Genomic DNA, 21,818 nt, shown 5'->3' with positions numbered 1-21,818 from the left:
CAACACATACAAACGAAGCTGTATCAGAACACTATTCCAATGAGCCATCACACACTGCAGCACAGACGAACTTCGGCAAACAGAGGAGATCCACCTATACGACGTATTCAAGAAGAATGGATATTCAAAAATACAGTGCGCAGATTCCTCAAGAACAAACCATGACAAGCAGACCAAACACAGCCAGAAACCCTAACCACCTTACCATATATCAAAGAAGTTTCAGAAATGACAGCCAGACTACTGAGACCCCTCGGAATCCTAGTAGCACACAAACCCACCAACACTCTCAAACAAAAACTAACAAACTTAAAAGACGCAGTACAACCCATGGACAAAACCAACGTCATCTACAAAATTCCATGCAAGGACTGCCACAAACACTATGTAGGACAAACAGAAAGAAAGTTAGCCACCAGGATACACGAACACCAGCGAGCCACAAAAAGACACAATCCCCTCTCCCTCGTAGCTCTACACACGGATGAAAAAAACCCACCATTTCGACTGGGACAACTGGCTTAGCCTATCCTGGGACAGGCTAAGCAAAAACATGCCAGAGAATTCCTAGAGGCCTGGCACTCCCACCACAACGCCATAAACAAGCACAAAGATCTAGATGCCATCTATCAATCCCTCAGAAAACGAACAGGAAATGACATGACCACAAATCCCAGGAACCCCATCCAGGAGAAAGATATAAATAGAAAGCAGGAGACAACAGCTTCGCTTCACTTGGAGGTCGCCACTGATGATGTTACCTAGCCAGGTAATGAAACGTCTGGATATCAAACCTACAGCTCAGCGAGCAAACCTACACCATAACTACCAGTAAATGTGAGCTAATCTCAAGTTCCTGCATTGGTCCCATTTCTTTGAATGTTATGAAATTTGAAGTACTCAATACATTCATAGAATTCATATAGTGCTCCTGGTCTTGATTTTTGTTGTGGCATTGCAGAGATGACACAATGGTGGATTTGTTCATTGTCACTGGGTTAAATCCTAGGATTTCCTCCTTAAAATATATTGGGAGCACCTATTCTCATCCTCCCCTGGACAGCCCCTTGGAAATGATGATGACTTGCTTCCATTCCAGTTCAGTGAGTTTGGGATGTCCCGAAGCTGAAGTCAATGTTGTTGAAGAGTCACCTAGGCACAAAATGTTAGCTTGGTCTCCTTCCATGGATGCTGCCTGACCCACTGTGATCCCCAACATTTGTTGTTTTCAGTACAGAATCCAGCATCTGCAGTGACTGGTTCCTACACAATTACATTTTATTGTGTTGGATTGCATTATCAAATAGATGATTGCTTTACATCAGAATGATGTTGTGTTATCTTGATATACTTTGTTACGAAAGAAAAAAATGTTTTTTCCTTATTACATATTATACCTCCAGCTAATAAACCGCCATGTGTTTTAAATTGTACGAATCAGTGACAGTCGGTTGCAATTGTCAAAGTTACAGATGATTTACACTTCTGAATGACCTTCAAAGGGATGGAATGAATATCTCAGAGTTTATCAGCTTCTCTTGACTCCCATCTGGATAGGAATTGGAGATTGCAACATAACTTTGTGCAACTCTTACCGATCCATGTCCAGTACTAGTGAGTGAATTTTGACATTGAATAGAAATGAAATTCAACTGGGACAAAAGCTTTAAAAAGCTAATAATTAATCACTTCCCTATTCCTTTTATACTGACAGCAGAGATATGAACTAAATTCTTTGTTGCTTAAAATGTTATAGATAAGCTCCAAATAGCTCTAAATTCATTCTGTATCCCTTAGACTGAGCTGCAGTCCAATTGTTTATTTATTTGAATCATTCATTCATTCATGGGACATGGATGCCACTTTGCTGGGCCAGTATTTATTGACCATCACTACTTACCTTTGAGATGATGGTGTGAGCTGCCTTATTGAACCATGGAGGTCACATATATCTGCAGTCTTGTAAGTTCCAGGATTTTGATCTAATAACAATGAAGGAACAGCAGTATAGTTTCAAGTTAAGGTTGGTGTGTGGCTTAGAGGGGAAATTGAAGGTAATAGAGGTCTGGTTTGGAAGGTTCTGATGAAGGAATCATGCTGGTTGCAGTGCATCCTAAATATAAGTGATCAGAGAGGGCCTGTGTCTTAATCATGACACTAAGTACCACAGACACCGGAAAATGGAAATCAAAACAAAGTTTTGGAAATACTCAGCAACTCTGGCAACTCAGTGGAGAAGGCAATGTTTCAGGATGATCATTGGCCTGAAACATTAACTCTTTCTCTCTCCACAGATACTGTCAGACTTACTGCAACAAAATACAATAACTAGTTTTGATTTGGTTCTTGCACATGACTACATTGGCAGAAATTTCGCAGGGTTTGTATGGTGGGAGTTCTCATTTATGAGACTGACCTTTGAGGCCAGGTGCTTAAGACTGAGGTAAGCCCCAGATCTATACAACAAAATTTGAAGAGTGTTTTTCATTCTCCTCTAGGCGGGTCAGACAGCCCTGATGCTGGCCGTCAGTCACGGACGTATTGAGATGGTGAAGGCCTTGCTGGACTGTGGAGCTGACGTTAACAGTCAGGACAATGAGGGGTCCACTGCACTGATGTGTGCCTGTGAGCATGGGCGGGCAGAGATTGTGAAGGTGCTTCTGGACCAGCCGGATTGTGACATCTCATTGAGTGATAATGTAAGTTTTAGACAGAGTCGCCACTGAGCCTTCTGTTCCTGAAGCAATAACAAAAAAAAAGGTTAGCTGGAAAAATATGCAAAAACTTTTGATTTATCCACAATGGAAGGGTCTGAACTGCAGATTGTACTTTCAATGATCTTGCTATCTGCTGACAGCCAACTCACCCGTTGGGGGTTGGAATGAGAAATTCACAGGAAGAGAAAATTCAGTGATGTGGAGACAGAATCAATACAACCCAACCTGCAAGATTGAAGGCAGTGGGTGAGCGCTGAGTGGAAGGGACAGGTTAAATCCAGCAAGTGCTTGTCTGCCATCTACCCATCCCTGTCCCTTCTACAATGATCCCAATGATGTCAGCCACTGAAACATCAATCACACTGCCAAGGTCTGAACTACAGTCAAATCACAATGAGTCAATTCCAAGAGATCCACTCATAAATTTGTGTTAAGTGGAGCTGGAAGAAGTTCTAGAGGATCCCTACGTGCCTACTAGTTGAATAAGTTGCAAAGATCAGAGAATTTAACATGAGTCCAGATTAATTTATGATCTATCTTTTGTGATAATTTACACAATCCATTTACAAAACTAATCATGGCTCCAGTTTTCAATGTCCACTGATTGCAGTGGTTCAAGGAGGCTCTTCAATTGCACTCATTATCTCAATGCACAGGTCTTTACTTTAATTAGAATTGAGTACATCAATAAGGTTAGCACATGGTCCAGTATTTTTTCCGGTCATCTTCAGTGATTTAAAATAATAATTGATTATTAACCCACTTACAACTGCAATTTTTTTAAATAAAGGAATCATTGAATCCCTACAGTGTGAAGCAGGCCATTCAGCTCAACAAGTCCAACCAACCCTCTGAAGAGCAACCCACCCAGATCCAACCCCCACATTGCCCACAGCCAATGCACCTATCCTGCACATCTTTGGGTCCTATGGGTAATTTAGCATGGCCAATCTGTCTAACCTGCACATCTTTGGACTGTGGGAGGAAACTCATGCAGACACAGGGAAAATGTGCAAACTCCATACAGACAATCCCTGAAGCTGGAATTGAACCCAAGCCCCTGGTGCTGTAAGGCAGCAGTGCTGGCCACTGTGCTAACCCATTATAAAACTGCACCAGGTTACCAACCTTAAATTCATCAAGGAAAGCATTTTAATAGAAAAAAAAACACAATTAGAAAATAAAATGTTGTCAAATTCTACTGAGTTGTGGAAGATTGCAAGTGCGTGATAGAGCAATTTTAGCTGTAACCTATTCAGTATGTTTTGGGAAATTTCACCCACTGGTATTGACCTGGCTGATGATTCTGCTCAATGATGGTTAACACCATATAGTGGGGACACCAAAAGGCTTTTGGTGGTAGTGCAGATGCTGGTGCCTTGAATTTGGAGTTGCTCCATCAGTAAACACTTGCAGTGTAAAATAATACAGTACAAGTCAGAGTCATAGAATTGTACAGCAAGGAAACAGATGCTTCAGTCCAACTCATCCGTGCCAACAAATTAATCTAGCCCAATTTGCCAGCATTTGGCCCATATCCCTCTCAACCCTTCCTATTCATGTATCCATTCAGATGTCTTTCAAATGTTGTAATTGTACCAGCCTCCACAACTTCCTTTAGCAGCTCACTCCGTACACGCACCACCCTCTACATAACAACATTGCTCCTTCGGTCCATTTTAAATTTTTCCTTTCTCACCTTAAATCTATGCCTTCCAGTTTTGGACTCCCTCAGCCTGGAGAAAAGACCTTGTTTATTTACCCTATCTGTTTCCCAGCAAAATTTTATAAACCTCTTCAACCTCCTATGCTCCAGTGAAAGAAGTCCCAGTCTATTTTTAGAATTCAAACCTCCCATTCCCAGCAACACCCTGGTAAATCTTTTCTGCCCCCTCTCCAATAGTATCCATCCTATAACAGGACAACCAGAACTGCACACAATATTCCAGAAGAGATCTCACCAACGTCCTGAACAACATCTAATTCTTTGGGGCAGACATTAGACTTGGTTATGAATATGGACAGACCCTAAAGTGGTGGGATGGGGGTAATTGAATACTTTTTAAGTGGTGGATAGATTCTTGTTGTGCTGAGGAAATCAAAGGTGACAGGAATTAATGGAAATGTGGAATTTGGAACACAGATTAGCCATAATCTTATTAGATGGTGGAGCAGTCAAGAGAGGCTAAATGATTTACTTGTGCTCAAATTTCAGGTTCTTATGCAACATGCTTTGCAGCTTCAGCAATTTTCTGTGGTTTGTATTTATCAGCTAGAGACAGTGGTAACTATATCTGTTGTTGTCTGTACTCCCACAGGATGGCAGTAATGCACTGTCCGTAGCCCTGGAAGCCAATAACAAGGACATCGCTGTCTTACTCTATGCACACATGAACTTCAAGCCACCATTGCCGGTAAAATATTGTAACTCAGCATTTTTAACAGTTTTGCAGGGGCATGGTGCCAAATGGTTTGGCAGTGGCAGTGTGGGCTATTGTCCACCTTGATCTAATACCTCTCCTCATTGATGCTGGAAGAATATCTGCTCTGCCTGAGTGAAGCCTGCTCCCCATCTCGAGTCAGACAGCCCTTGAGCAGGCAACAAATAGCTTACTTGGTCCATTTGTGCCAATGTCTGCAGGTTATTGAGAAAATTGCTATTTTCAGCTGTTCTTCACTCAAGGCAACATTAGATAGCTAACTTGCCCAGTCAGCATGGATGCAAAAGTGAAATATTGTGGATGCTGAAACAAGATTTAACACTCAGTATCAAGGGAGACCTTATTTCTGTTTGTCTGCACAGATACTGCTTTGCCTGTTGAGTTTCTCCAGCATTTTCTGTTCCGATGTCAAATTGCATGATCCCAGCTCTGACATTTTATAGCACGAACAGATTCAATGTTTTTGTTATCTGATTTTTATCCATTTGCCTTTTGGCCTTTAGTGCAGTCTAATTTAGGGTCCTCCTCCTGCCTAAATAATCCAATCACAGTTACACCAGGACTGCCCCAGTGTGGTCACTGCTACCTTTGTTCAATTCTGGTTTTGCACCTCTGTGCTTGGAGCACTCAAGAAACAATGCTCTTCCTTTATTCATTCCAGGCTCTCAACAACAAGTGGCAGCTCTGCTGAGGTACACTTATGTAATAGCCAGACAGAAGATTGTGGGTTTAAAATCTTTATGAGAGATTTTTGAAGCTATCTAGGCTGGCATTACAGAGCAGTATTGAGGTGCTGCTGCATGGTCAGGGCTGCCATGTTTCAGGTAAGATGTCTATCCTTTTAGAACCCATGGTTCTATCTGAAAAAGAGGCAAATAAGTGTCTCGACCAACAACCAGCCGAAAGAAAGGACTGCAGCTCAGTCACAAGTGCGGCGATGGAAAAGCACAGCTCAAGTAGCATTCAAGAAGTAGGAGAATCAACATTTCAAGCATAAGGTCTTAATGAAGTTTCATTCCTCATGAACAGCTTACGTTCAAAGTGTCGACTCTCCTACTTGTATGCTACTTGACCTGCTGTGCTTTTCCAGCACCACACTTGATAACCATCACCTCACTAAATGTAGATTAACTATTGCATTTCCTACACCATTAACTGTAAAACATGCTGGGCCATCCAGAGGTAAAAATGCAGTCAAATGTCCCCAATTGGAGCATTCTCCTAACTTCCATTTCATTGTAACTGTCCAGTTGTGATGTTCTTTGTAATTGCTGCAACATCCAGCACGAGGGGAGCTGTATTTCAGTCATGCTACTTTGTATTTTCAGGACACTTCATAACCTGGCAACAGCTGCAGCCCAGGATCCGGAACTTGAAGCCAGAGTCATTCCTATCCTGTGGTTTCTGTACAAATATTTTTGAAAACAGATTTTAGAATAGGCATTGGCTGTTGATTATCTATAATGTATTACTTAGCCAATCACTGTCAATTATACTGCCAACATTGAAAAATGCTTTTCTAAATGAAAAAATTGTATTAAAATATTATAAACCTTTCCTGTGACTGTCACAATTTGTATTTTCTATAATTATCTAATTGATTTACTTTAAGTCTCTATGGTATTTCTTGCTCAAGGTTGTGAATTGCACTGTAGAAGAAGGAATACCACTCAAAACACCAAAAGCTATTCCACTCATTGAATGATTAGACACAGATTGAGGACTTTTCAGTTATTAAGAACAGAACAGATAAAGTTGCCCAACTGAGGAAGACATGAAGTAGCATTGCACCCAAATCTGATTGGGACTTGAGACAGGGGGTAAGATAAATGGCATTTCAAAAAAGAAGCCACTAGCTTCTAAAGGCAAAAATCATTGTGTAACTTGTGCTAACTTTAATCACTTGACTATTTCATGATATGGATGTCATGAAATGCCTACATTTGTTACTGTACCTAGTTTTCTTGATCAGTGATTATTTTTCAGGACGATTTGTAAGACAAATTGTTGTGGACTGATATCTGATGTGGCTTATATGTATATAAGGCAGGAGATTACAGCCCCTGAAGATGAATTTCAGAACCAGATGAATTTTGACAACAATTAGATTGCTTAATTGTCATCATGACTTGGTATGAGCTTTCAATTTCAGATTTTATTAACTGATGGAATTTTAAATTCAACTAATTGAACACATCAATATAAGCGTGGATCTCTGAATCATTAGTCCATCAGGATTACCATTATGCCAGTCTCCACAAACTTAACATGGGAGGAATGCACAGGTAATATTTCAGAAAAAGCCCTCCATCTCCATGTAGTATTATCAACAGGCCTTATAGCTGGACATTCCCAAACATGGTAGCTTCCAGATATAACCTGTAGTCTCTGCTGAAAAGCAATATTTTCCAAGGAGATACTAACTAACTATCTTCCCTGATAGCTTTAGCCTGGCCAGAGGAGGAAGCAAAGAGACACAGCTGGTACAAACTAAGACAAAGACCAATTCCTGTTTTGATATAATGACTACTTGTATTTTATTAAGATCAGAAATCTATGGTTCAAACTACCTTCCATTTTCACAAGTGTACATTGTGGTCAATTTGTACACTATTACACATTTTATAATGGGAATCCCGATATTGACAAGGCTTTTTTGTTAAATCATGCCCCCAATGAATCTAACAGTCATTCACAACTTGCATACATTAACAAAACTTAATGTAAAATTTAAGTTTATCCCTTATAATAGATTCCAACATTTTACTTCTGTAGTTCAATTTTTCCTCCCTTTTGAAATAGTGGAGTTACATAGGCTACTTGCAATCTTTCTAAGAACCTTTTCAGAACCTGTAAGATAGTCACCAACTTCTACACTCTGGATGTGCTCATGTAGTCCAGGGATTAATCATGCTTTAATCCAGCTAATTTTCCAAGTACCACCTCTTAATACCAATTTACTTTTGCTGCTCAGTTTCACAAGTCTTGCATTTTTCATCATAAGTGAGCTCATATTTATCCTATCTTTTCCTCTCCACACAGGGAGGACTATAATAGCTTTAAGTTGGTTTCTGGCTGTTCTTTTTTCACTTTCATAAAAAAAGTTTCTTGATCACCCCTTGTAGGTTCTAAATTGCTCCCAAACCTTAGGCTTAACACATTCTGGCATCCTTATAACTTTGACTGAGTTAACACAATCTAATTTTTCATCAATCATGTTGATTTACACCTCAGGAATGCTTATTTATAGAAATACTACATGGTCTACCAATAGGACTGCCCGTCATTTGTCAATTTTTTTACTTTTTCCCAATCTACCTTGGACAACTTGTATGTATCTTTATAATTTCCCTTTCAAAATGAAACTGCTTGAGTTTAATGTGAAATCCTAATATCTTGATTTATATCTGCCCAAATGACTTTGGTAATTTATAGCCCCACACAATGTTCTTTGCCTCTGGCTATTTCTTAGTTACACTCATTAAATTCTATGATTCTATCATATTAATGAATCTTAATCAAAGACTCTTTCTTAATGAGGAGGCTCAGTATATTTAAAGTGCTACTTATCCCTCCTAAATAGGAAAGAGCCTTTGATATTCTGTTTCAACTTTGTATCCTGTAGCTACATCTTAGCAATGGCATTTAAATAACCATTGATATCCATCTGTGCATTTAAAACCTTTTGCAAATGTTACTGCTTTCAGAACCGTGGGATCTGTACAAAACAGAAACAACGTACCTCAACATTCGTGCAACCAGTTCCCCAGCAACACATTCAACCATGTACTCTGATTTCTATACTCATTAGTACAGTGGACGGAAGCTTGATCATCATTTTAGTGCAATCCACTTCCTGACATGAAATCGGTTTTCACGTCTTGCTGTGCCTGACCTTTGCCCATGCTAATTTTATTTAACTAATATTATATTATCTTGAAGTTTAATTCTGACTTGTACTGATAAATCCTATTAACACCCAATGCTGTCTGTCTACTAGTTGCAATAAACAAAGCTATACACTGAATTCTCATTTAAACCTGATAGTGCTCCTGCCTGTGTATTCCTCACAGAATTTCTTTTGTCTCAATTTCTTTTGCTGGGTATGTACTACCATCAATTCTGCAGCAACGGTTCTCAAAGATTACAGTTTATCTGGCTCAAGAGCAATAGATGCCAAGCTGAGAAACTGGGCCAGGTGGTATGGCTTCAGACTCCCAGGATCAGTTTAATAATTTGGGTACTTGGATTGCTAATATGGCATTTAGCCTATGTGCTAGTGAGTGATTTGCAGCAAAAGCATCAGTTCTAGGGCAGCTGGGTGCTAAACCGGAGTTACAGGTTTTCAAAGCAGCCCATCAACAGGAAAAGCCCCTGTCCTCTCATGTGTGCATACTTTGCTTTGAGAAAAAACAAGTCACATTGAAACATGCTTTCCATGAAAACTTGTTATAGGAAAAAGAAAACAGGCACAAACTCCACATTAAAATTCTTTAACGAATGTTTATTATCGTATTGTCAAATGTGAAAGTGTCTGCAACCAATTATCACAACTGGCATCAGCTTTGTTGATCTGCAAAAGAAAAAGAAAAAATAAATAAATAAACATGGAAGACAAAAAAGCTATTTCAAGATGATTACATTGAAATACAGAGCTTATGTTAACTTGTACTGAACTTTGATTATACTGCAAATGGGAAAACTAAAGAATTTGGTCTCTATATTACTAAGTGGATGCAGAGGAGTTAAGATGCAAAAGATTTACTAGAATGACACCAGGATAAAGATTATAGCCATCAGGAACATCTGAATTTAATAAAGCACAAGCAGATGTTAGTATTGGGCAGAGGACAGATTTAGAATTAAAAATCGAGAGAATCTTTGAGAAGGGGTATTTGCTTGGAAGCCAGTTAGAACATGGATCTTGCCACCGCAGTGAGGGGCTGACATGACCTCCAAGAATACATTTAAGTGAAAGCTGAGTAAATGCAAGAAAGAAAGAAAGAATGGAAAAAGAGATGCCTCGATAGACTAAAGCAACAAGCCATCTCCTACCCATTAAACAAAAACACAGACTTATCAGGCTAAATGTTACATTTCATGGTCTATATCACAAAGAGGCTTATCTGTCTAAACTTCCTGCACTGGTAATTGCTGAGCAATTAATTTATGCATCTTCATAATTACAAAAGATGCCCTCATGCATCTCATGACAACTTGGATGGACGGAGCTCTTGAAAACAGCTTTCTGAATCTAGACAAGTACACTAACAATGTATATTCATAAATGAGCCTCCCATTAAATGCATCAGATATCCTTCAGGTAAGAACTCAAGATAGAACAGATCAATGCCTTTACATCTGAAATTTTAGCTAACTAAAGCATTCTTGTTTACTACACTGTAAAAAGAAATATCAAATACAACCATCCTGTTTCAAGCAAGCATCGAGACCAAAACTCAAAAGTCACATGTTACTATACTTCATACATAACCATGCTAGCAGCTCTTGAAAATTATACACTTTTAATCAACCTATTCAGAAATATTATGACACCTCTGGAACAGGTTAAACTTTAATCTGGGCCTGCTGGCTCAGAACTAAGGACACCACCAATGCACAAGCACCCTTAAACATGTGGAGCTCTCACCAAGATTTACAGTAGTTAGAAACCAAGTTTTAACAGCCAAGAACTTTCGAATGTAACATTTGTTCAAGTATGATGCACCAGGATCAAGCAGATAGCGCTTTGAGAAAACATTAAACAAACCAAGCATAGGTGGCACAGTGGTTAGCACTGCTGCCTCACAGCGCCAGAGACCCGGGTTCAATTCCCGCCTCAGGTGACTGACTTGTGTGGAGTTTGCACATTCTCCCAGCGTCTGGGTGGGTTTCCTCCCACAATCCAAAAAAATGTGCAGGTTAGGCGAATTGGCTGTGCCAAACTGTTTGTAGTGTTAGGTGAAGGGGTAAACGTAGGGGAATGGGTCTTAGGTGGGTTGCGCTTTGGTGGGTTGGTGTGGACATGTTGAGCCGAAGGGCCTGTTTCCACACTAAGTAATCTAATATCCTACATTGAAGTTAGAAAAGCCAAAGCGACTTAGCCAGGTCTCTTCAGGATCTTCTATTTCCAGTTAAGTGAATGTTGAAAGTTTGCTTCTAGAACTAGGAGGACAACTTTAAAAACAAGGGACATCGATTTAAAACAGCTGAGGAAACATTGAGATTTGAGGACCCTTGGAATGTCTTTCCTCAATAGGCAGTGAATGCAGTACATTTTATTTAAGGTAAGGGGGGGCGCGTTTTTGACCATGAAGGGGTAGATAGATTCAGGAATATAGAGTGGAGGCTAAAGTCAGGTGGGCCATGATCCGACTCATCCATTAATATTTCAGATTTTAAATTTCCATCTACATTGCTTACAACACACCTATCACGGCTGACGAGTCACTGGCTCCAATACACATCTCTGGAGGACACCACAGTTCACAACCTGCCAACGAGGTCTACTGTTTTTCTTTCACTTTATTTTGTGAATACTATGTTCAACTGCTCATGTTTCAAATTTAGCTCACTCAGAGACTTTAAATGCCAACTGGAAGTCAGTGGAAATTCACAAAATATACATGACTGTCCATTATACTGCTTCAAAAATTTCCATGACATTCAGATTTACACTTTAGAAATCTCTGCTGGCTGAGCTATTGAGAAATGCCAGGATGTTCAGTCACACTGCTAACTAAGATTGCAGCAAATTCACCAGACCAGACAGGAGGCTAACCCTAGAATTTTCTCTATGCACTTTCAATCCAAGATCGAAAATGGTGGTCCCTGCTGCCTCAGTGCCAGGGACCAAGGTTTGATGCTACACTCCGGCAACCATCTGTGTGGAGTTTGCACATTAGCCATAGGAAACGCAGGATGAAGAGGATTGATGAGGGCAGAGTGGTGGACATGATCTATTTGGACTTCAGTAAGACTGGTTAGCAAGATTAAATCACATGGAATATACTAACATGGATACAGAACTGGCTCAAAAGGTAGAAGACAGTGGTGGAGGGTTGCTTTTCAGACTGGAGGCCTGTGACCAGCAATGCACCACAGGAATCAGTGCTGGGTCCACTGCTTTTCATCATTTATATAAACATTTTGGATATGAACCAATGTGACGTGGTAAGTCAGTCTGCAGGTGACTCCAGAGTTGGAGGTGTAGTGGACAGCAAAGGTTATCCCAGAACAACAGGATCTTGATCAGATGGACTAATAGGCCAAGGAGTGGCAGATGGCATTTAATCTAGATAAATGAGAGGTGCTGTATTTTGGAAAGGCAAATTAGGGTTATACACTTAATGGTAAGGTCCTTGGGAGTGTTGCTGAACATATAGACCTTGGAGTACTTGTTCATAGTTCCTTGAAAGTAGAGTCCCAGGTAATTAGAATAGTGAAGGTGATGTTTGGTGCTTGCTTTTATTGGTAAAATGACTCCTGATGAAGGGCTTTTGCCCGAAACATCGATTTTGCTGCTCCTCGGATGCTGCCTGAACTGCTGCGCTCTTCCAGCACCACTAATCCAAAGCTTGCTTTTGTTGGTCAGTGCATTGAGTATAGGAGTTGGAACATCATGTTGCAGCTGGACAGGACACCAATTAGGCCACTATTGAAATATTGCGTGCAATTCTGGTCTATAGGGAGTGAGTGAAATGTGGAAGGGTTCAGAAAAGATTTACAAGGATGTTGCCAGGGTTGGAGGTTGAGCTACAGGGAGAAGCTAAATAGCCTGGAACAGAGACTGCAGAGTGATCTTAGAGGTTTATAAAATGAGGGGCACAGATAGTGTTATTGGACAAGGCCCTTTTCCCCCCAAGGTGGGATAGCTCAAAACTAGAGGGCATTGATTTAAAAAGGACCTAAGGGGCAATATTTTCATGCAGAGTGTGGTGTATAGTGTATAGAATGAGCTGCCATAGAAGTCATGGAACAGATTGTTCTGCTATGACGCACATTAACACAAATTAGTCAGTAGAGTTGCAACGAATTGGGGACATGTCTAAAATGTTAACTTTTAGAATGTATTGGTTGTAACACTATTACATGGCCAACACTAAGCACGGTTTCTAAAGTACGAATTTTCAATAATGCAGGCTTGCATGAGAACACAACAATCGCATTGCAGAACTACTGTACAATTACTACATGTTAAAGGCATCTGAAGGGATACACAAATGGGAAGGATTCAGAGGGATATGGGCCAAATGGGCCTGGATTAATTTAGGATATTTGGTCAGCATGCATCAGTTGGACCAAAGGATCTGTTTCCATGCTGTATATCTGACTTTATAATGCTCAGGAGGGTTGGTGTGGACTTGTTGGGCCATATGGCCTGCTTCCACACTGTAGGGATTCTACAACACTGAAAACAAAGCCCCAGATAAACAACTCCCAAAGGAAAAGATCAAACCTATATTTATTTTACATATTGGAACACAAAGTATTATACAGCAATTATTTTCTAGTGTCATTGTTCTGACATCAATTTGTTGATAGCAGTATCTCAAACTGAGGTAAGTGACAAGTTAACCTTCGCCAATGAGAAAAAACACGAAACTCTGGTTATTCATCTATATAGGCACTGGCGTAATGTGTTACATTAAGGACAATACAACATCCTTTAATCATACCATTCAAAATTAGGTGCTAATGTAGCGATCAGACTTGGACCTGCAATCTTCTTCTTGACCTCTCCGCCCCGACCCCCTCTCCAGCCTATCACTCTCACCCTAACCTCCACCTATTGTATTCCGAATGCTCCCCCCACCAGTCCCTTCTCCCTACCTTTTATCTTAGCCATTTTACCACAGAATTTAGGAACTGCTGGAGTAATCATCTTTTTAAAAATTCAGTGAACTACCTTTTATCGCAATCTTCTTGCTTCACGCTCAGATTCCAAAAGTGTGAGTACATCTCCCTCACGGACTGGCCCTTTCACATTTCGAATGATGGAACGGTTGCTGTCATCCATAAATTCCACACGGACCTGCAGATAAATCAAAGAATTAGAACAGAAGAGTTGACTCAGCAGCAACACAGCAAAATTGCTCAGTTATGCCATTATGGCAACTAACCAAGGAATACAGGAAAACAACTATATTAGACTCCATTTAGAACTGGTTGATAAGAGTTATCTAGCAGTACTAAAATTCCTCAATACAGGCAAAGTTTGAACAAAGATGCTAGCCAGTTGACAAAACCCAGTTGCCCAATTAGAGGGATTCTCATTTTAGAATGAACTGCAGCAACATTCACAATATACAACATGCCCAATTCTTTAGGCCGATTCATATGAACTTTAATGCAGGACTGTAGGTTTAATTTGTGTCTGAAGACAAATATACCTATTGCAAAAAATGAACTTAGATTTCAAAATACAGACATATTTGTGGGTCAATGGTGTTTTGATTTTTTAGAAAGGTTAGAAAGTCACATGGACAACAACCTAAATCCATTTGAGAAGACATGACACGAGTCAACTGCCCAGCCTGTGGTATTAATGTTACACTATTGGTCGAGGAACTGTTGAAGTTGAAGGTATGTATTGTACCTTTAAGACAGTGAATGCTGTTCTGAACTGAGATTACAAGCACCTGCATCACATGACTAGATATTTTCATTTTTCCAGTACACAGTCTATGTAACATTTGTCTGTGAAATAGATACCAAGTCAGTTGTTGTTTTGACAACAATTTCATTTTAACCAGTTTAAATTATGCCCCAAGAATACTAAAACCCAATTGAGTTTGAATGTTTTGCCAACATCGAACAAATGAGATGATCTGTTGTTGGGGGTATAATAAAGGCAAGCATTTTGAAAATTAGACAGAGCAAATGCCATCAACAAATCCAAGAAATTAGGAAACACTATCAAAAGGTACCTTTTCAAATGAAACATATTCACAGTAAAAAAAAAAGAGACAGACGACCACCCAGAGAGATCTTCATCTGGAAGAAGATAGACCCTGAAGACGACAGCCGCTACATGGTTTTGAAATTAAAGTTGATGTAATTTTAATAAGTGTTTTATTGGAACAGTATACTGTATTAGAGTTGAAGGCAAATGATAAGCAGTTAAGAGAAAGGGGGCTTAGAGTTGTGAACAGTTTTGCTTAATGTTCACTTTTGAGTTAAAAAATAAATTGACGTTATTTTATTTAAACAGTGGAAATTGGAGAGTTCACTCATTTAGATTACAAGGAGAGGTGAGCTTTTCTGGGTGTTTGGTTTAATTAACAGAAGAGCTCACTGTCATGTTGTAACAGGAATCTTCATCTTCCAGGTTAGTTCAGATGACAGCAGTTTTTCCCCTAACAGGAGAAGAGAGTCTCAGTTCAGATGAACCAGGCACCTCAGGAAAAAACTTCTAATCTGTGCAGTTTCTAAGCAAAAAGAGTCTGGATTTATGTATTCAAGATGTTAGGAAAGGAGAATGTTTAGACCATCAAAATTGATAAAGATATATGACAACAGAAAGGAACCTTAAAAATGGATTTTGATCCAAACCAGGGGTTGGAGTCTAATCTAGGGTGGAACATTTAAGCCGGAGGATAAATTTCTTAACCTAAAAAGTAATCAGCCTATACAATTCTGTACAATGGAAAGCTTTCAAAGTTAAAACTTTAAATATCTCCAAGACATACACTTTTTAGGGCTAATGGAATCAAAAGGTATAGGGCAAAAACTGAAATTGAATTGCATGATCAGCCATGATCAAACTGAATGGTGCAACAGCTCATAGGATCAGACAGCCCACACCTGGTCGTATTTTCCATGTTCTGTGTTATTATACTTCAAATAGATAGAGGGGTGAAAGTTCACTTTGATGTCTGTATTAAAACCAAAGTTTCTCTACACAACTATTTCCTTTTTGACAAATAAACTTGCATAGTTATTTAGTAAAGATGTGGCATCTCATAGATGACTTCCAATGACTAACAACCATATTAATTATAAAAATTAAAAACATTATCAACCAGACAAGTTCTCATTCTGGGACTTTATTTTAGCAAGTATCAGCCTCAGTTGGGATCATGTTAATATGCAAATATTCTTGGGAGTTATACACAATCTCACATTTGGATGTATGACCTCATACATCCAAACTTGTTTTATATGGCTTTCATGCTCCAATTTTAAAAGATACTGCAGAACTGATTCCTTACCTGAGTACATTGCCCCTGAGAGCCAGTCCTTCCAAGAATTTTGGTAACCTATGACAAAAAAAATCACTTAAGCAAATTGTGAACCGTCAGCTATACATAACACAGAATCCAAATCCCCACAGTGCAGGAAGAGGCCATTTGGTCCATCAAGTCTGCACCATCCCAACCCAGATCCAACTTATCCCCACAACCCCACATTTACCATGGCCAACCACTTAGCCTGTAAATTTCTGGTCATTACAAGTAATGTACTATAGCCAATCTGCCTAACCTGCACATCTTTAGACTGTGGGAGGAAACCGGAACATCTGGCAGTAACCCATGCAGACACTGGGAGAACGTACAAACTCCAAATAGCTGGCTACCTAAGGCTAGGATCAACTCTGATCCCTGGCACTGTAAGGCAGCAATGCTAACTACTGAACCACCTTGCTGCCCATACCTATACAATCAATAGATTCACTCAGGCAGTGCCTTTAGATTGACAACATCACAAGTACTGAAAGTCTTTCAACAATCCAGCCTCAACATCAGTATACCTCCCCTCCTCTCCCTACCCCAGCATCAGCAGCATCAACTAGAGGGCATAGGTTTAGGGTAAGGGGAGAAAAATTTAAAAGGAATCTAAGGGGCAACGTTTTCATGCAGAATGTTATGTGCATATGGAACAAGCTGAAAATGTGTTGCTGATAAAGCGCAGGTCAGGCAGCATCCAGGGAACAGGAGATTCGACGTTTCGGAGCCCTTCTTCAGGAATCTTATGCCCGAAACGTCGAATCTCCTGTTCCCTGGATGCTGCCTGACCTGCTGCGCTTTTTCAGCAACACATTTTCAGCTCAGATCTCCAGCATCTGCAGACCTCACTTTCTCCTATGGAACAAGCTGCCCAAGCATCGCAGGCTCAAGCAACTACTTCATTTAAAAGGCATCTGGATGGGTAAATGAATAGGAAGGGTTAGAGGGATATGGGCCAAGTGCTGGCAAGTGGGATTAATTTAGGATATCTGGTTGGCATGGCCAAGTTGGACTAAAGGGTCCGTACATCTGACTAACTTTACTGCACTTACTCAAACCTTGTCTTCAAAAGCTCAAAACCTCAACTTCTCACAGCATTTCCACTGCAGCAATGGCACATACACAGGCCTAACAATCAGAATTGGTGATCTTTGAGAAGATTTGTAGCTTAGGTTGAGGTTCTTGACGCAAGCTTGCTCACTGAGCTGGAAGGTTTGTTTTCAGACATTTCGTCATCATATTAGGTAACATCAGTGAGCCTCTGGTGAAGCATTGGTGTCAGTGACCCACTTTCTATTTTATCCACATAAATAGAAAGGTGGTCACTAACACCAGTCCTCCACTGGAGGCTGACTGATATTACTTAGTATAGTGACAAAACTTCTGAAAACAAACCTTCATCTGGAATCAGAATCCCCTGTAGTGTGGAAACAGGCCCTTCAGCACAAGTCAACACTGATCCCCAAACAGTAACCCACCCAGAGCCATTCCCCCTACCCTATTATCCTATATTTATCCCTGACTACTGCACCTAATACACACATCCCTGAACACTACAGGCAACTTAGCATGAGTCAAGACTACAGCTGTGCTGCAAAAGTACAACAGGTCAGGCAGCATCTGAGCAGGAAAATCGATGTTTTGGGCAGGAACCCTTCTTTAGGGATCTGTTCAGTGTAGAGGAGGAAGAGGTGGAGAGTGGTACTAGTGTAACTACGGAAGATGGAGCATTCTACATAGCCGACAAAGAGACAGGCATAGCTTTCGCCTGGAGGAAGTGGGAGGATTTGAAGGAGAAATTATTAAGGGTGAGGACTAGTTCAGCCAAATGAGTGAGTGTCAGTGGAAGGGTACTGGTGGGACGTCAGGAGAGGAAGAAACGGAGGGCTTGGAGGACCAGGTCATGACGGACAGAGGCGTAGAGGGATTGGATGTCCATGGTGAAGATGGGATGTTGATGACTGCATCAGTGCCACCTCGTGCTCCTGTGAGAAGGTTGTGCAGTTCATCAACTTCACCAACACATGCCACCCCAAACTTAAATTCACTTGGAGCATTTGTGATGCCTCCCTCCCCTTCTGGACCTCTCCATCTCCATCAATGACGACCGACTCAACACACTTTTTTTTTTACAAACCCACCGACTCTCATAGCTACCTGGATTACACCTCTTCCCACCTTACCTCCTGCAAAAAGGCTATCCCGTATTCTCAATTCCTCTGCCTCATCTGCTCCCAGGAGGACCAGTTGCACCACAGAACACACCTGATGGCCTCCTCCTTTGAAGACCATAATTTCCCTTCCCATCGTGGTTGAAGATGCCCTCCAACGTATCTCATCCACGTCCCACACCTCCACCCTCGAATCCCACTCCTCCAACTGCAGCGAGGACAGAACCCCCCAGTCATCATCTTCCAAGTCACCAACCTCCACATAAACCACATCATCTACCGACATTTCTGCCACCTTCAAACAGACCCCACCACCAGGGGTATATTTTCCTCTCCACCCATCCTCCTTCTGCAAAGGCCGCTCCTTCTGGACTACCTGGTCAGGTCCCACTTCCCAACAACCCACCCTCCCCTCCTGGCACCGCAGGAATGGCAAAATCTGCACCTACCCCACCCCTCCAGGCCCCAAAGGAGCCTTCCACATTCACAAACATCATTTATTGTATCTGTTCCTCCCGATGCGGTCTCCTTTACACTGGGGAGACTGGACGCCTTCTCACTGAGCGCTTTAGGGAACATCTCTGGGACACCCGTACCAATCAACCCCACTACCCCATGGCCGAATATTTCAACTCCCCCTCCCACATTGCCGAGGACATGCAGGTCCTGGGCCGCCTCCTCCACCACCCGACACCTGGAGGAAGAACGCTTCTCATCTTCTGCCTCGGACCACTTCAACTCCAAGGCATCAATATGGACTTCACCAGTTTCCTTATTTCCCCTCCTCCTACCCTAACCCAGTTCTAACCTGCCAGATCAGCATCATCCTCATGACCTGTCCCACCTGCCAATCTTCCTTCCCACCTATCCACTCCCCCTCCAACTTATCGCTTTCATCCCCACCTCTTGCACTCTTATCTACCTTCTTCTCACCCCCACCCCCTCCCATTTAATCTCTCCACTCAAGGCTCCCAGCCTCATTCCTGAAGGGCTTTTGCCCGAAAAGTCGATTTTCCTGTTCCTTGGATGCTGCCTGACCTGCTGTGCTTTTCCAGCACCACTAATCTAAACTCAGTCCTCACTTTGACCCACAATTTAGCATGGCCAATTCACCCAACCTGCACACCTTTGGATTATGGGAGGAAACTGGAACACCTGAAGGAAACCCACACAGATGGGGAGAATGTGCAAACTCCACACAGTTGAAAGTGGTTGGAATCGAACTCTGGTCCCTAGCCATGTGAGGCAACAGTGCTAACCACAGCCACCATACCGCCCTGAGGAAATTGCACCCAGCTATCTTACAGTCTCCAATTTCAATTGATTGAGAATTTTACTGGCCTAAAGCACTGAAAATGCTATTATTTTTAGAGCAATTACTTCATTTGAGAATTAATTTGGTATCAAGACTAATATCATGGCACTTCCACCTTGAAATAACTAGTTTCCTAGTGCAGGCATATAAAATATGAACAGGAGACCATTTGGCCTCAAATCCACTCCCCCATTCAAGATAGCAACTGATCTTTTTATTTTGCATTCAACATTCTCTTTAGACCTGAATCTCCTTGCCTAACAAGGATCTACCAATCATCTTAGAGTGTAACTACTGGCTTCTGAGGCAAGGCATTTCCAAGTTGCACAATAAGAGAAAGTCTTGTGTAGAAAGGGCAACAATATTATAACAGTGCCACTTGGTTCTAGACTGACTCATGACAAGAAACATTCATTTGTCAAACCACTGAAAATCTTCTACACTTTAAACTAGCTCTCCCTCTTAACTCCACTGCAAACAAACTCAATATATCCTCACTACATCACTCACTTATTCCAGGTAACAATTATATAAGCCTCATCTGAACAGTCTCCAATGCTTTTACATCATTAAACAAGACAAAAATGTTCATTTGTTAAAATGTCACAGCAGCAGACACCTATAGGACTCCACTTGCCATACACTATCAGTTATACAAAGCCTCAATTATAGTGTTTTTTTGCCAATTTCTTCCACTACCTCTACACCAGGAGTTATTTTCTACAATCTTTGATAAGTCACCTAATCAAACACCTTTATATATTCACAACATAAATCCAGCCTGCAGTTTCTTTTATACACCATTACACGGTTTTAATAACAAAAGTATTAGGGAGTTTTGTTCACTTATCTAACCAGTTGTTTTTTTTTAAACTCTGAATAAAATGCTTTGCCAATTAATCGGAGACTGCAGAAGTCACTGGACCAAGGCTGAGAGCTCCGTACATTACTCGGCCTCTTGAACAGCAGCATGAACCACGCCAGAGCTTCAACGAGGGAAGGCCAACACCAGGGAGATCAATCATCCTAAACTCGGGAATACCAGTCACTGAATCAATAACTGGAGTGAGTGGGGAGAGAAGAGTGTGGGGACAGGGGAAAATAGGAGACAACCCCCACCTTCCCAACATCAGGGGGTCCCAGAGGGGGGGTCCAGTCTCCCCTCACCGCAGAGCAGTGTGGTGGAGGCCAGGCCGAGGTAAAAACAATGACTGCAGATGCTGGAAACCAGATTCTGGATCAGTGGTGCTGGAAGAGCACAGCAGCTCAGGCAGCATCCGAGGAGCCAGGCCGGGACTGGGGGTGAAGGCCGCCGCCGCTCCGGCTGAAAGCGGTCGGCGCAGAGCAGCCGGAGTGGTAGATAGGACACCCAGTCCCTCCCCACCACCGAGGGTGCGGCGTGAAGCGCTCTCCACCTTACCCGGGCGAGTTTCACGTTCTGTGTCCGCGGTCCCTCCATGATGGCGGCGGCGCTGAGAAAGGAGCACGTGGTCCGCGCCGCTCCTATTTATACACAACCCAGGCCCCGGGGCCCGCGCCCCGTCAACTCCCCTCAAAACAAACAATCAAAAACATCCCACCGACAACGATAACACCACCCCGCTCCGTACTTCACATTATCACAAGGTCCAAATTCAAAATAAAACTTCTCCTAAAAAAAACTGTCCGTTTCTCCCACAATTCCGTGCCCGCCCACGATTCACTGAGGTAAGTAGTTTTTATTATTATTTGATTTATTATAATTTAACATGACTTTTAAAATAAATAAATAAAGTATCGGAAACTCCATATTAATAAAATTAAACATTTTAATTTTGCGGCTCATCAAGCTCCAGGTGTTTGTCCTTCACAACAGACATGGCGTCAGCGACCAAGATCATTCAGAGGCTGCGGAACTGGTTAGCGGGGGTGAGTCTGTCAGCTTCAATCATAATGTGTCCTAGCTG

The 21,818-nt window shown here is 41.5% G+C and overlaps 2 protein-coding genes across 4 annotated transcripts in view; one reads left to right on the top strand and one right to left on the bottom strand.

Moving 5' to 3' along the window:
* Positions 1 to 6,714, top strand: part of LOC132828939 (KN motif and ankyrin repeat domain-containing protein 1-like) — a 58,294-nt gene extending 51,580 nt beyond the window's left edge. For both annotated transcript variants that reach the window (XM_060846155.1, XM_060846156.1), the window contains exons 9-11: positions 2,499 to 2,699; positions 5,036 to 5,131; positions 6,487 to 6,714. In XM_060846155.1, the coding sequence (XP_060702138.1) occupies positions 2,499 to 2,699; positions 5,036 to 5,131; positions 6,487 to 6,498 (309 nt within the window). In that variant the 3' untranslated portion in view covers positions 6,499 to 6,714. The remainder of the gene's footprint in view (positions 1 to 2,498; positions 2,700 to 5,035; positions 5,132 to 6,486) is intronic.
* Positions 6,715 to 9,641: 2,927 nt separating this feature from the next.
* On the bottom strand, positions 9,642 to 21,392 carry LOC132828875 (small ribosomal subunit protein eS28). Of its 2 annotated transcripts, XM_060846054.1 has the most exons (4): positions 21,293 to 21,390; positions 16,372 to 16,419; positions 14,067 to 14,192; positions 9,642 to 9,731 (listed from the first exon to the last, which is right to left on the bottom strand). In XM_060846054.1, exons 1-3 carry the CDS (start codon positions 21,329 to 21,331, stop codon positions 14,070 to 14,072), a joined length of 210 nt encoding a protein of 69 aa, XP_060702037.1. In that variant the 5' UTR covers positions 21,332 to 21,390; the 3' UTR covers positions 9,642 to 9,731; positions 14,067 to 14,069. The 2 variants fall into 2 exon arrangements, with proteins under 2 accessions (XP_060702037.1, XP_060702038.1); XM_060846055.1 differs by lacking the exon at positions 9,642 to 9,731 and having other exon boundaries at positions 14,064 to 14,192; positions 21,293 to 21,392.
* Positions 21,393 to 21,818: the final 426 nt, after the last annotated feature.

The sequence above is a fragment of the Hemiscyllium ocellatum genome, chromosome 28, assembly GCF_020745735.1.
Source record: "Hemiscyllium ocellatum isolate sHemOce1 chromosome 28, sHemOce1.pat.X.cur, whole genome shotgun sequence".
Lineage (NCBI taxonomy): Eukaryota > Metazoa > Chordata > Chondrichthyes > Orectolobiformes > Hemiscylliidae > Hemiscyllium > Hemiscyllium ocellatum.
Note: the sequence above shows the minus strand (reverse complement) of the source record. Positions and strands in the feature narration are given on the sequence as shown.

What these genes read in the sequence shown, in the direction of transcription:
- LOC132828875 (XM_060846055.1), bottom strand. Translation starts at nt 21,331, where the DNA reads ATGGAGGGACCGCGGACACAGAACGTGAAACTCGCCCGG. An exon ending in AGAACGTGAAACTCGCCCGG is followed by an intron (nt 16,420 to 21,292) that starts GTAAGGTGGAGA and finishes TTTTTGTCATAG; the next exon opens with GTTACCAAAATTCTTGGAAG. An exon ending in CTCAGGGGCAATGTACTCAG is followed by an intron (nt 14,193 to 16,371) that starts GTAAGGAATCAG and finishes ATTTATCTGCAG; the next exon opens with GTCCGTGTGGAATTTATGGA.